This window comes from Delphinus delphis, chromosome 10 (assembly GCF_949987515.2).
Source record: "Delphinus delphis chromosome 10, mDelDel1.2, whole genome shotgun sequence".
In the NCBI taxonomy this organism is placed as follows: Eukaryota; Metazoa; Chordata; class Mammalia; order Artiodactyla; family Delphinidae; genus Delphinus; species Delphinus delphis.
This window is the reverse complement of record NC_082692.2, coordinates 44710003-44726389: the sequence shown is the minus strand read 5'-3', so window position 1 is coordinate 44726389 and position 16387 is coordinate 44710003. Positions and strand designations below refer to the sequence as shown.

The following is a 16387-nucleotide window of genomic DNA, read 5'->3' as shown; positions in this document are numbered from 1 at the left end:
TCTACATCCCAGTTGTTGTCCTTTTCTAACTACCTTTTTAAAAAAAGCTTTCAAGGGTCTCTGTACAGCTCCTCAATCCCTCATCAAGCACTTCTGTGACCAAGGAAGAGTCACAAAGTAGTGACGGACCCAAAGATGACCCAAACAGTACGACGTGATGAGGTGATGAGAGCCCCAACAAGGCCGCAGAGAACAGGCCCTTCTCAGAGCAGGGGGAGGAGGACAAACCACATGCAGCCCAGAAAGGGCACCTCAGAGGGAGCTGCCCAGGGACAGCATCCAGGATTCTGAGTGTCGTGAGAACACTGCTGAGATGACTGAGCACAGTGCCCAAGCTGAGCAGACGCCTGCCAAGTCAGCAGGACCAGCTCAAGGCCGAAGGAGAGGAGGTTGACCATCAGGGAGAAGGCGGGCCTGGGTGGCAGAGGGGAAGAGCAGGAGACCACAGTCAAGGAATAACTGAAAAGTCACAGGCGTGGTTGTTTTAGTGTTTTTACCATTCATAGTTGAACAACTTTATATGTATTAAAACATTTTTAAATTTTGATCCGGTTCAGAAAAGTATATGACATGAGTTTATTAGGGTTGTTGGAGGGTTGTTAAAAGTAAGCATGTGATAAGGAGGTGACATTTGGGGATAATAAAAAAGTCTGTTTTTCTCAACATCTAGAGGGTTAGCACATATCAGATGGACAGGCAGAAAGACCCAAGCAAAGCCAAGGAAATTTCACAGTTTATAGACGAAGATGTTGGGTTAGGTGGCAAAAGAGCCACCCCTTGCAGAGGCAAGGGGGAAAAAGAGCTGAAACTGGGCAGGTAGATCCTGAAACGCAGGTCTCTGAACAAAAACCATTAAAATAAAGAGCCAATTCTACCTCCTTTTGCAATAACATAGTGCTAAATCATGACTTTAATAAAAACTTGAGGTTTTGTCAAGTTTAAAACCTTTAAAAACCTAAACCTGTGCATAATAGTATTTTCTAAGAAAACTGAATTTTGCAAACACAGAAGTAATTCAGTGTTTGTCCTTGGTTATTCTGTTCTGTTTTGTCTTGAGGTGATGGTCCTAAGTTATCCAATCTACTATAAGAGAACTAATGGTACACAAAATATATAAAAACATCTTCCTACTGTTGCATTTGTTCAGTAAGCCTACATGCAACTTAATTAAAACTCAGTCACATCTGAGGAACTTTTTCCTCCCACATTGTCTTGCTCATTAAACAGTAAGATGTAAGCAGAGTTAGTTTTCCAATAAGGCTAAAAATCACAGTAAACAGAAAATTGTAAAACCAACAGTTTCAACAAATTAAGAGTTGAAAGGAGAAGACACTTTCAAAAATATCCATAACACATATTTACATAACCATATTTGACATGATCCTATTTTCAATCCAATTAAACAATTTGATAGGGGGGTGGGAGGAGGGCTGAGGCATAACAGAGACAGGAAGGCAGAGTCAGTCACAGCCACACAGAACCAGTTCTCCCAAACACTACCACACAAACATCAAATCTACACAATAGAAATGCAGTGGATATATAAAGAGGTAAATCAGAAACACACACATCTGCACACATCTGATCTGTGAAAGGCAGACCCATGCCTGGTCTTTGTAGAAACAACAGAAATATAAGCCTCGGTCAATACACCACCAATGTCAACACGAGCACTTAGATTTCAACAGGGAGTTGCTTTTGAGTGCTGAAAATAAGAGGCGAAAACAAAAAGAAATTATATGAAAGTGGATTTGTGGGTCTCATGACAAGATTAGCTGGTTAAGGAAAAAAACCTTTCCTGCTGTGGCCCTGATCTCAGCACATGACGGCCCATCACAACTCTGCTGAGACACAAATGCCACAGGACACAGCTGGCAAAATGGGTGACACCTCTCCAATCATTTTCCCGTTTTCCGATTAGTGACGCAACTTGAGGGAGGGAATAAGGAGTAGTGGAATAGTTGCAACATTTTAGGATTTAGCTGCAATTCTGCCTCATTTGCATAATTTTTCCAAGTCCAATCTGCCCAAAGCAATCAGGGAGTACAGCAGAGTAAGGGAGTGAGCCAAGCAGACTGACGAGGAGCACAGGTATCAGACTCACTGTGTGACTTTGCTTTCAGTTTCCTCACTGGGAAACAGGGATCTCAAAAGGGGTCACGAAAGTACCCCCTCCGAGGACTGCCGTGAGGATCAAATGAGATGTCTATAAGAGTTTACCACACGATTTTTCACTCAAATTGTTTTTTTTAATTGTGAATATTTTATTTAGTCATTTTTGTTTACAACTGAAACTCTGGGAATTCAAAATTAATATCCTTGCCCGTGAGCTTCTTATAGACACCAGAAAATGTTCCAACCTTGTGTTCCACATTGTTCTGCTGTGCTTTATCCAAATGAACCTTTATGAGTTGGCTGCCAACCAGCTTCACGCGGATTCTCTTGCCCACAATCTCACTTGGGAAAACCAAGTCCTCCAGGATGGCATCGTGCACTGCTGTCAGAGTGCAGCTCCTGGGATGCTTTTGCTTATTTTTTGTACGGCTTTTGCAAGTTGGCTTAGGCAGAATTCTCCTCTGCGTGATAAAGACAAGGTGCTTCCCGCTGAACTTCTACTCCAACTCACACACTAGCAGACCTGGATTTTTCTGGAAAGATTTCAGTTGAGGAATGGGAACAAGATTATGATAGCTTTCCGACCACCACCAACTTCAATTTCCTCAGTGGTCATGATGTTCAGCTCCCGCAGCTGGGCCTTGAGGTACAAGTTCATCTCCAGCTTCAGAAGGACCTGGGAGATGCCCAACTCAAACTCATCTGGCTTCACACCACTGGGCTTGGCAATCTTCACACTGGAACTAAACATGGCCTGGATCTTGCCAATGCGGCCAATACTTCACTCAAATTGTAATCATCATTAGCATCCAGGCCTCAATTTGTCACATGTGGACGTTTTGGTTGTTGTTTCTCTCTACTCTTTAACATTCACCACTTTCTTCCCTTGAATATCAGGAAAAAAATGTATTTCTTTCCTATCTTCTTTATACCATCACATGAAATATTTAATCTTAAAGTAGAATTTAGATGTCCTTGAAAAACCTGATGATCTGGAAGGTTTTATCTACAGCTACACTCTTAGAAAGTTTCCCCAGTGCAAAACTTCAAACTCAAACACTGCAGGTTTCAATGGAACCCAGCTTTGCAGAGCTGCATATCCAATATGGTAGCCACCAGCCAACTGTGACTAAGCTGCACTTGAAATGCAGCTTAGTCAGAATTAAGAAGTTCCATAAGTGTAAAATTTGCACTGGATTTCAAAGACTTGGTATGAAAAACTAATGTAAAACATTTCATTAATAAATTTTCCTATCGATTACATGTTGAAATGATATTCTGGATATGAGTTAAATAAGATATTACTAAAATTAATGTCACTGAAGTAATTTAAAATTACACATGTGGCTCATATTTGTGGTGCTCATATACTTCTGGACAGCACTGTCATAGAGTGAGGACAGTGACACGAAGCAATCAAGTGCTTCCCCTGAGGACTAGGTCCACATGCAGAAACGCCAATTGACCTACCCTGACTTCTATTTGCCAAGTGAAGATCAGACTCTGCTGGTCGTAAGTGGAATACAAGCTGCAATTGGGCCACTGAAGGAATGCCTCAAGTCAACTGTAAATATGCTTGTTTTCATAACACTGTGCTTGGGAATCAAGGTTCCAAACTTGAGCCACACCCTCCCATTTCTACTATCAGGGAAGCAATCGTGAATTCTGATTAGCTTGGAGGTAACTGGAATCACTGCGGGAGAGGGTGTGTGTATGTGTGACACATTTTTGTCTGGGAGTCTTTGGGGCTTCGTGACTCACCTCAACACTTAATCACAACAATCCATTCTCCTCTCATCTGTAAGAAGCTGTGCTGGGGGCCGGGGATGGGGGTGGGGGGGTATGAGTCTGGAAGACCGCAGGACCCTGGGCTAGGTCAGACAGAACCTGCCTCCCATCCTCAGGGAGCACCTCTACACCCTCCCTCCCCACCAACAAACAGCCTCTGAGGTTCATAAAATAGTAACACATAAAACACATTTCCTTTCTTCGTCAACTATTCCCCAGTACTCTTGAAAGAGGTTAGCACTATTTACTCCTTTCTATCTGGCAGCTATAGTTTATCATATTTTAAAAACAGATATCATAAAAAAGCAGTGAAGAAAGCATCACGAGTAATCAAAACTGATCTCTGCATCAAGGAAACATATTTCTTTGTTTAAATTAAAAAGTAAGCTAATACATCTTTCAAAATGAACTGTAATTTCCTACATCATTCTATAAAAGTATACCAAGTCCCAATACAACCCTTTCACATGAAGTAAGGTGTAATCATAGCACAAATGGAAAAACAATTTCAAAAACAGGAAACAAAGGTTTTGAACATCACCCGTAATGTCCACTTTTACAATCACAATTTTACCCACTTTGGATGTTAAAAAAAAATACTCTGACCACATAAGCTAGGCTATTCAGACATTTAGAAAGCACAATTCCTGCAGTTTGGATTTCTTGAGTGTGTAGGAAATCAAGGGAACCACAGTTACAATATATCACTTCCTGCTGTGAGGATATCACAGGAAAATTCACTCAATAGCTGTCACCACTGAAATTGAAATGAATTTCTTTCTACAGCTAAATCCCTAGTAAATGGTATCCCACTTGTGTTAGCCCAAGGGATTTTCCCGGCAGTTACTCCAAACGAGAACACAATCAATAAAATTCTGTTATAAACTGAATGTAAATTATTTTTCCACAAGCATGAATTTTACGTAAAAAAAATTCTCTCCGAAAAACTACCATCAGACGATACGTAGGATAATGATCTATATTTCCCTACAATTGAGAGAAGCTGTATGATTTCAAGAGGTGCACATACACAATAAAAAAAACAAGTTCATATGGGTTTCCACATCAGGTGAGAACTACAAACAGCACAATCACTACTCTTCTTTGTTTGAGGTTGGCCTCATCTTTTCCCATATGGTCCATATTTTTCTATTTATTCCCATTTCTAAGCTGCAACAGTCCAATGAACTGCAAGAGAGTTGAAAGTTGCACCTCATTTTTCTATAAAAAATATCTGTACCTCACAATTGTCAAAAATCATGGAATTGCACCCTTAAAATGAGTGCATTTCATTGTATGTAAATTATACCTCAATAAAATTGATTTAAAACGTAAAATATACACATACATCCCTATAAGATAGTCACACTACAGTGCTACATAGATGTTTGCACCATACACACTTAAAGCCCCCAACAAAGATCTCTATTTTCATGAGTACGTTTTTTGTTTGTTTGTTTTGTTTTGTTTGCTGTACACGGGCCTCTCACTGTTGTGGCCTCTCCCCTTGCGGAGCACAGGCTCCGGATGCGGATGCGCAGGCCCAGCGGCCATGGCTCATGGGCCCAGCCACTCTGCGGCATGTGGGATCTTCCCGGACCGGGGCACGAACCCGTGTCCCCTGCATCAGCAGGCGGACTCTCAACCACTGTGCCACCAGGGAAGCCCCATGAGTATGTATTTTATACTCCTTTTACATTCTTAGCATATTCTGGGAGTATAATGACCCCTAAGTAGAGGCTGTTTTGACTTGACTTTGACCCAGGATAGTCAAATGATTACAATAAAGAAATCTGCCTGAGAGATTGGTACTGAAAAGTTGAGGGCGTTGAGGGCGGGGTGGGCGTGAAATAAAGTTCTAACACACAGGAGAACTAAGACGTTAAATTGATGGTCATCGTCTCATTTCCCCACAATGTACAGAGGGCGGGATGCTTCTGAGATGCGCTATCACAGGTCTACAGCACCCGACGATGCCCCCTCACACTTGTTCCCTAATAATAGAGAGAACCAGGGACACGAAGGTGGGGGTTTGATGGAGGTTTTGAAGGGAGGGGAGAAGAAGGGGAGAGCTAATGAGGATTATTATTACAAGTCACATCCAGAGATCACGTCACACACTTTTCCTACACACTCTGTCACTCTTGCACAGCCATTAACAATGGCTCATTATGTTAAGGTCTTCGTTTCATAGATCAAAACAGCAAGGTTCATAATAGCTTTGGTTTTATTTTGTTTTTAAATACAGTCTTCAACATTTGGATAGGTCACTGGGGAGAAAGAAAGGGGATCCTTCTGAGGTCACACAGAGAAACAGAAAGGACTCTCTTCGGTTAGCTCCTGATTCCAGGAGAAACAGTCCCAAGTCCCAAAACAAAAGGCAAAACCAGTGTTGAATTTCTACAATGTATAAAGAGTGTTTCTTTACCAAAGCTTTTCCTTGGAAATGACAGAAAATTCACCAACATTTTGTCCAAACTATTATACCATCTCATCCAGTCTCAACATTTAGTAGCTTAAAAAACCTAAATGAGAGGTAAAATTTTAAAACCTAAAAGTGTTCTCTCCCAGCACTGGCTCATTCAGGAGTCTTCCTGAGGTCCAGTCCCTGTTACAGCAACAGGGAGAGAGGTAAACAGAAGGAAGGATGCCTTGCTCTCATGGAGCTTACACTGCAGACAAACACACACCAAAAAAACAAATGAACACGTAAAAATGACCATTTCAGCCAGTGACGCTGCTGTGAGGAAAACAGAGCAGGTGACAGCACAGAGGCCCTGGGGGTGAGTGTGAGCTGAGTGACCAGAAGCAGCCTTTTGTGAGGCTGAGAGGACACAGTTACATCATGTGACCAAGGTCCCCAGTGGCCTCCTGTGGACAGTATGTACACCGTCCACCAAGGACCACAGAAGCTCAATTAAAATGGGCTTTTTATTCCCTTTGTATCAATGTTATCTTTTTAGAACTACTTTCTAAACAGTAGTTACAAACAACAGAGAGGGCGCTACACCCTAAGTGAGTCTGGGCTGTCGGTCTGTCCGCAGCCCAATCTATCAAGTGTTTTGTTTTTACTGTGAATTGTGCCTGGTTGCCAGGCGGTCTTCTTAGGTTCACTAAACATTTAGACTCACAAGATTTCCACAAGTGGCACCAGGTGGCTCAGAAAGACCCAGGACAGAACCCCAGCTCACCAGCTGGGCAGCGTGAGCACTAGACCTCCTGCAACACCTGCACAGGTGGGCGGCTCGGGGGGCAAGGAGGGCACGCCCACACCTGGAAGCACAGGGCTGCTGCGGCTCAGGGACCTCAGACCCCTCAGTGGCCGCAAGCCCTTAGAACTACGTCCATAGCCACCTCAGACTTGGAACTCCAAATCCATTAATCTAGAAACCATTACTATACTTTAAAAAATATATGACTATGTAAACGTATTTCAAATATGACAGAGAACCGTATGCTGTCCAATCCAATAACCATTAGCTACAACCGGCTACTTAAATTTAAATTAATTAAAATAAAATTACAACCCGTGTTCTTCAGTCACACTAGCCATACTTCAAGCACTCAACAGCCATAAGCAGCTGCTGGCTGCTGGGTTGAACGGCACAGGTACAGAACACTTCCATCACCACAGAAAGTTCTACTGCACAGCACTACACAAATTACTTTTTCACTGCTAATATATTACAGTAACTACCACAATGCTTTATCAGGCTTTTTAAGAAAATTGTCCATAGCATAGTCATCATTTTGTACCTTGTTAGTGCTTTATGCCTAACACAGTGTAAAATAACTAATTTTCTTTATTACTTAACTAGAGGACAATCAATATTTTAAAGAAACCCAAAGAGTGAAGAATACGAAATTTTAAAACTACAGACAATGAAACTACTTGAAAAACATAAACAATCATAAACTTTGCTTTCCAGGAAGACTGACAGCATCCACAATCCATAAATCCCTAAGAAACCTTGGAGTCAGAGGGCCAACAGAAATCTGACATTTCTACTTGGGAACAAGCTGCAAGAACACTGTGACATGCAAGGCTGTGTGCTTACAGAATCATGTCCCTCTACTGTGATTTCCACAATGCTATGTGCCCCACAGAATCAGGTACCTCTACTATGCTAACAGCCATCATAATTTACTATAATTACTTTAAGATTCTCTCTTTTCTGAGCAACACTGAGTCCTATAAGAGCAGAAATAAACATGTATCCCTAGAACCTAACACCATGCCTGGCACCAAGTAGTTCCCTTAATATGTGTTAAATTAATAATAAATAAAACAAACTCTTAGAATAAAGGTTTGTGACCATGTATTTACCTCCACAAGTCACAGCCACTACGTACAACCTCATTACAAAGTCTACTGTTTACAAAGGTATCTATTTGCCTTGGCAAGATAGCCAGTTGAAGAGACAGGAAAGACTCCTATCTTCTTTCTATATCACTGAAAAGAAAATTAGTACTTTATATTTCTGTAAAAATCACTGTTAACCCTTTTTAAACTTTAAAACATGTTAAGCTAACAAAGTGACGTAACTACAAACCCCAGGGAAATTTAGTATTGTATATAAATTAAGAGTGATGGTTTACTTGTAAAACTGATGCAAAGTAATGTTAAAAGCTGTTTTCAACCTCCCAAGAGAAAACCCTCACATTAATAGGCAGATCAATGGTCTTCCAAAGATGTTCACTCATGAATATGTTAGGTTATGTGGGAAAAAGGACTCTGCAGATGAAATTAAGATTAAGGACCTTGAGATGGGGCAATTATCCTGGGTATACATGTGGGCAATGTAACTACATGAGACTGTAAAAGCAGAAAGCTTTCTCAGGGTGGGGGCAGAGATGCAGTCGCAGAAGTCAGTTCTGACACATGAGAAGGACTGATGCACTGCTGCCGGCTCGGAGAGGGGACCACACGCAAGGACCAGAAAGAGGCCTCTGGGGCTCAGGGAAAGCAGAGGAAGGAATGTGGGCCCCTGGCTGACAGCCCGCCAGGAAATGGGGATCTCAGTCCTGCCACAAGGAACTGCACTCAGCCAGCAACATGCATAAGCTTTAGCAGCACACTCTGCCCCAGAGCTTCCAGCAACAGCCACAGCCCTGCTGGCATCTTGATTTTAGCTGCGGGAGGCCCATGTGGGATTTCTGACCTACAGAACTGTATGATAAAAATGAGTGCTGCTTTAATCCATTCAATTTGTGGTAATTTATTATGGCTACAACAAAATTTTCTAATCTAGACACACCAATAAGGTTTAAAATTCAGCATCCTGAATTCTGTCTTCTTCAAGTCACTGGTTCACTTGCTAAGGACGCGGCTACTTTCTCGCCTCTCTTGTCCCTGTAAAGCTATAAGCCACCTAGGCTGCTGCTGCTCTCTGTCCTATCTCTGTCTCCTGGGAAACATCTCTGCTGCAATCCCTCTTAATGCAGTCATCACAACATATCTTCTCCCCAGTGGACCTCACCTGGCCACAAAGAAGATGCTAACACTCTGTAATTGTTCTTCACAGCTTTATTCAACCAAAAAAAAAGCCTGAATACCCAGTAAAATGGGAATGGTTAAGATAGATATATCTATCCTCAATTGAATACTATAAGTCACTTAAAAATGGAACCATGAAAAGTAATCTTCTACTTTACTACATGGGTATGACATACTAAGTGAAAAAAAATTTTTTAAGTTTAACCATTTAAATTATTATTACGTAAAAATATATAGAGATTACAACAAAAGCCTAGCAGTGGTTATATTAGTGAAGCAGGATTCGTTTCTTCTATTTTTCCAAATTTTATGTAGTGTGACTATAAATTTTATCAAAAAAATTAAATGACATAAAATTTGTAACATAAGCCACATACACCTCTCTCCTTCCTCTGCTTGATTAAGCTGCAGCAACTATTTCAGTACAGCCGCGCGCACGTGCGTGTGTGTGTGTGTGTGTGTGTGTGTGTGTGTGTGTGTGTAGATTGGTCTTCTTTTCCTGTTAGCATATAAACATCTTGAGCTGAGGGACCACATCTCTTAGCATCTTTGTACACAGACTATCCATTATAGTGCCCTTAACACAATGGGAGGATTTTAATAAAATGCTCACTCTTGACAAAGTACATCTCTAAAAAGGCATAAACATTTTCAATACAAACGTGAAAAAAGAAATAACTCAAAGACCATAAATAATGGGAAAGAACACATTCTTTCTAATTTATTAATCTTACAAGACACCTGAAACACCTTCACAATAATCACTGAGCTAAAAGCTTATGTTGCTGCATGTAGAAAAGGAAATAAATCTAAAGTTAATGCCAGAGCTTAGAAACAGGTGATGAGGAAAAGCTGACAAACAGCTGGAGCCCGTGGACCACGTTAATGAGGCTCTCACTTCAGCCCTCACCTGGTGGGCATCCTGATCTACCAAACCTTTCCTAACACATGAACGCCCAACAATTTTCTGATTTCAAAATGAGAAGTAATTCAAAAAGAAAACGCTGGGTACTGTACCACCATGGATATTGAGAAAAGCTTTCTTACAGAGATTGCATTTCTGATATAAAATCTGTGTCAGCATATTCTTCGGAGGAATGAACAGAAATGTGTACATATCAACCAAATGTACTGCAATAGGAAAAAAAATTTACAAAATAATTGTTGGTAATAATACCAACTGAAGGAAAAAAAATACCAACTGAAGGAAGATGCTTTCATTATTTTAAATGATTTCCAAATAAAGGTCAATATAACCATCTGCTTAGAAATTCAGGATGCATTACAAGTTAATCCATGTGATACAGTTCATTTACTACAGGTAATGCTTCTCTTTGCTAGCTTCTCTTATCTTTACTTGATTTCTATTTTATTCTTAGGTTGAAATATGCTAATAAAATTAGGAAAAATAGTGTAACAAATACATGGTTTTGAAATTCTTTAATTTTTAATTAAAGAATTGGAAAATCATTAAATTTATTGGCAAAATATTAAATGAGAACAATATTCACTTCATATCTTGAGGTGGAGAGGTGAAGGAGGAAGACACACTGTGGGAAAAGGCATTATTTTTAAGGAAAAAAAAATCATATCCAAGTAATCACATGTAGATTGTGGGCTACAAGTTTTCTTCTGCAGTCTCACCTATTTACACCTAGCATTTGTAAATAATACAATAAATAAAAATAACAATCTTGGGCTTCCCAGAGACAAGGAAAGGACTTCCCTGGTGGCGCAGTGGTTGAGAGTCCGCCTGCCAATGCAGGGAACACGAGTTCGTGCCCCGGTCCGGGAAGATCCCACATGCCGCGGAGCGGCTGGGCCCGTGAGCCATGGCCACTGAGCCTGCGCGTCTGGAGCCTGTGCTCCGCAACGGGAGAGGCCACAACAGTGAGAGGCCCGCGTAACGCAAAAACAAATAAATAAATAACAATCTTTAACATAAACACCCTTGGTAGTCTAATACATTTCTATAAATATTATCCCATAGGTAACAACATTAGGGTAGCAAAGACACTTACATACAATAAACTTCTACATTTACAGGAACATATCCCAAGGCCTTTATATATCTCCAAATTAGAAAATCAGTACATGATATAATTCACCCTAGAAAATGCAGTGATGTGTGAGGATGTGTAAAGTCACCTTGAGATGTGGACTCATTAGATGATGTATGTAATGATATGTGACTTGAGGAGACCAGAAATTATGATTTACACAAATTCTCTCTGGCATTTCAGAATTTAACATGAACTTCCTGAGGCTCCATCACTAAACTTTAAAATAGGGTTAATGACAAACAACCATCTACCATCCTCACTGGGGTGCTCTGAGTATGAACTAAAAAGCCAGTTTGGACAGTACTTTGTAAACTAGCCAGTTTGATTTCTTGGTCCCATGTTCTCCTCCCTCTTCTAAATACTTGCCCCTTCAATTATTTCCTTATTCCCATAAACCTCGTTTCTCCCTGACCGATAAACATTGCTCACCTTTCCAGCCTTCGGGGAAAAATGAAACACTTGCTTCAACCATGACACTCATGGGTACAGTCCCCTTTCCTCCTCGCTCTGCCAAGAGCAGTCTACGCTCCCTGTATGCCCACAGCCTCGTTCCGCATTTCCTCCTCAACCCCCACCCCAGGGATAGACTTGCATCTGTACCACTGCAAGGTGGGGGCTGAGCCACCTATGGCTCCCATGCACCTAATCCAACTGACGTGAGGAGATTCTGACCTGACTTCCCTACGCGTTTAACAGTGTTCACCTTTCTGAAAGCTTTCCCTTAGCATTGTTGATGCCACCACCCCTTGCTGTGCTCCTGTTTCACTCGAGATTCCTCCCTGGTGTCTTTACTGGCTTCCCTTTTAACTCATCTCCTCCCTCCATCACTGCCCATCACAGGTCACTTAAACACTAACTTCTATGGGTTCTATTCAGGGCCATTTCTCCTTTTCTTGTCACTCTATATTCTCTCCCCGAGTGATCTCAACCATCCCCCTGATTTTAACCACCCCTATATAGTGGAGATTAGCAAATGTCTCTCTATAAACCTCGCTCTCAAACTGCGGGTCTATATTCAGCTACTTACTAAACACCCCACATATGCTCCACCAGCATCTCAACTTTAAAATGTCTTAACCCACTGAACCTACGATCCCAGCAGTCCAATTCACCCCCTTGTCCTCCTTTACTCTCCTTCACGGTCACTGACAACATCCTCCCTCAAGTGAGATCAAAGTTCAGTCCAATCTGAGCAGCCACTGTGAGCCACCACTGTGCTAGGGGGTGTGGAATCCAAACAACCACTTCATGGCCTCATCACTTAAGGAAATGTACTTTGTGTTTAATTCCATTCAAAAGGTTACAAATGTTGTAATGTGTTTAAGTGCCTATCTCTCAAATGAAATCAAAACTGTAAATTCCTTGAGAACAGAAATTGTTTTTTTTTTTTAATCCCCGGCACATAATAGGTGCTCAGTTACTGATGGATGCTACTAACGAATAGCTTGCATTTCCATAAGAGATTGAAGCAAAATGCTTTCTGTGGTTAATTTAACTTTTAACTATATAACTAGGTTCAACTAAGAAAATCTGGACAAAGCACTTCTACATTCTCAGAATGATATATATTGTTAAGCAATATACTAAATTATTAGGTTGGCAAAGTGTTATACTAATTCTCTTTGAATGTCTAAGTCCTGTAAAATGACTTGAGAATTTCTCTGTATTGCTACTTCAATTTTTGCGGGTATTGGTATCATCTCCCAAATTAATTTTATTGACAAACTTAATTAAAACACTACTCATCATTCCTCTTTGATCATCAGAGGCACTAAACAAAATTAGATCTAATAATGATTTCAGTTTCAACCTCCTAATATCCACCACCCCTTCTAGGTTATATTTAAACTATACAGTTCATGCAAATCAATGATGATTATTTTTTCCTAACAAGATTATCATTAGCACCTTTCAAGCCAAACAGTATTCTTTCCTATTTTGCCCTAAGCAAAAGGAAGGTAAAAGAAAAACATTACATTTAGACAGCCAAGAGACAATTCAATATACTTGAAAGGCTTTCCACAAGGTTACTTTTTGTAACAGGAAGTGTCCAACTATGCACATCAGCTCCCACCCTACATACAGATGTCTCTGACATGGTAATAAAACAAGAAACCATTTGGTTTAATAATAATAATAAGAGAAGCAACATCAGTTGGTGCATATTACATGTAGCATCTAGCCCTGGTTGCTTAGCAAACAGCCACAAGTGACTTCCACAGAGAATGAAAGCCCTAAATGAATGTACAGTTTGTGCAAGTTTCAAGGACTCAAAAAGACATGTCAGTAGTTAATCTAAACTCTAGTTGACAATGACCGCACTGGGGTGGAGGAAGGAGAATCCATCATTATCTCACAGAATCAAGCACTGACTAGATGTGAGATCCAGCCCTTTAGGTCTATGTCTTCTGACTCAATGGTTTTATAGGGGAAAGAACTGTAACAATATGATTATTATAAATTATAAAAACTTTATGCAGAAAAAAACCAACAAAATATCACTGGTATAACACGTATTTATTCATTCAACAAAACACATAATGAAGACCTATCATGAAAAGGACTGTGCAGCTCTGGAGCAGCTCATACTATAATGGAGAAATCAGGCAAGGAAACAATATCATAGGTTCTGTAACATGGGGAGCCAGGCAGTATTACGGGAACACAAATAAACACCTGAGAGGGAGATGGGGCAGGGGAGGGAGGGTGAGAACCAAGTGGTCAGGGAGAGCTCATCAGAGGAGGCGAACAAGAACAAGCAACATTATCAAATCACAGAGGTGGAGGAAGGGGAAAAGAGCATTCCGGGCAGGAGGAAATTATCTGCAAGGGCACTGAGGAGAGCAAGGGCATGTCACACTGGTGGAGCTTCAGGGCACCTGCTGGCAGGAGAAGTCAGGGTGTCAGTACTGACAGAAAGTCCAAAGGGCCAGGCCAGCTCCTTCCAGAAGGACCTCATCTGCCAGGCTGAGAAGTTCTCACTTCATCCCGGGGGAAATTCAGGAGACAGAATGCTTTTAAATCAAGGAATAACAGAATGACTGCAGCAGTGATGTGAAATAGAGAGGGCAAATCCGGCAAAGATAAGAGGCCACCAGAAGGAGATGCTCAGGCTGAGATTGGGAGGAGAGGGGGGCAGGGGAGTGACTCACTAACACAGAGCTCTCAGAAATTTAACAACTCTGTACAGTACTCATGCTACTCAGTCCCCCGTGAGGTGTTAGTCTGGACCCCACCCTCCCCAACTGGAGAGGAGGACAGGAGAGGAGGAAAAGAGGGAGCAGGGAGGCAGGGGAGGAGGAAAATGAAGAACACTGAAAGACACTGGAAATTAACGTCCATGCCAATTTCTGAAGGATCGGTAGCATTCTAGGTTTCAAAAAAATAAAAAGAAACCATAGAGGAAAACACTAAAGGTGCTTGGCTGAATATAACTTGAAAATGTAGGTATGTTGGATAATGTAACATAATAAAAAACTCTCAGAAAAAAAAACGTTTGTAACAAATATAACGAAGAGTCACTATCCTTTATATCTAAAGTATGTAAGATCAAATAATCAAAAGATGCTATCAATAAATGGGCAAAGATAGTTAATCCCACCTCAAAAAACATGGATAACAAAATGATTTAAAATCATTCTTAATAATTATCAGTGCAAAGTACATGATACCAACAGTATCTCTATGGTAAACCTATTAAATTAGCAACTGTTTTAGCTGCCCCTTCTTGTTCAGAGTACAGCAACATGGGGGATCTTATATGAAAACACAAGTAGAATAAGGTTTTTGAAAAAGAAATAAATATACTTAAATCTTTAAAAGGGTTCATATGCTTTCACAAATTCCACTTCTGAAAACCCATGCTAAGGAAACAATCAAAAATACAGATAAAGATTCACATACCGCATTTTTTACACTAGTGAAAAGAATGAAAAATGGTCTAAATGCTTCCCAAAGAATGATAAATATACTATAGGACACTCATACAAGAAAATACCATATAATCATGAAAAACTATGTTTGTGGACAGATTTTAGTAACAGAAAAATGAAAAAAATAGTGAATTATATAAAAGTATAATTACAACACTGAGTTTTAAAACAGCACAGAGGAAAGCAGTATTATTTCTGAATAGTGATGATAGGTTTTTCCTCCTCCTTTCCTGTATTTTCAACGTTTGTTTTTTAAATAATGAGGATAAATTATTTTTGTATTTAGAAAACAAATATAACTTACTTCAACTACCCCCAACAAAATATGTGCAGGTTCCCATAGTTTGTCTTAGCCTCGCAGTTAATTAAGCAAATAGCTCATTCCTTTGAGATCTTTCTGAACTCAGTCATCACTACTCATTTTAACTTCAACTTATCAACCAGTTCTACATACTTTTATAGAATTAAATGAACTTTCTATAGTACCCTGAAGTCAAGGGTAACAAGAGCATTGCACTAGGAACTTCAACTTAAATCAGAGAATGACAGAAAAAAGAAAAAGAAAAAAGAAAGGCTTTGTAAAGTTTTTAGACATCAAAGAGGCTTTAACCACTGTAATGCAGGTGGATTTACAAGTTTGACAGGCTGGGCCTTTGTATTACCTGAGGTGGTTGAGTAGAGGCTGGAGTCTCTCATCCGACTGCACAGCGGGCAAGGACCTGGCTGTTAACTGAAAGCAGAGAAGGGGGTGAGCAACCACAGCAAACGCCTCAGACTGAACTTATCTGAACTACATGCAATATGAGGACCCGGGGCTTCCCTGGTGGCACAGTGGTTGAGAGTCCACCTGCCGATGCAGGGGACACGGATCTTCCGGTCCGGGAAGATCCCACATGCCACGGAGCGGATGGGCCTGTGAGCCATGGCCGCTGGGCCTGCACGTCCGGAGCCTGTGCTCCACAACGGGAGAGGCCACAACAGTGAGAGGCCTG

The 16387-nt window shown here is 40.7% G+C and overlaps 1 protein-coding gene and 1 pseudogene across 2 annotated transcripts in view; both read right to left on the bottom strand.

Annotated features, from left to right (window-relative positions):
* Positions 1 to 16387, bottom strand: part of PRIM2 (DNA primase subunit 2) — a 277151-nt gene that overhangs the window by 101688 nt on the left and 159076 nt on the right. For both annotated transcript variants that reach the window (XM_060021359.1, XM_060021360.1), the window contains exon 8: positions 16058 to 16125. In XM_060021359.1, the coding sequence (XP_059877342.1) occupies positions 16058 to 16125 (68 nt within the window). The remainder of the gene's footprint in view (positions 1 to 16057; positions 16126 to 16387) is intronic.
* LOC132431596 (small ribosomal subunit protein eS7-like) lies at positions 2265 to 2988 on the bottom strand (annotated as a pseudogene).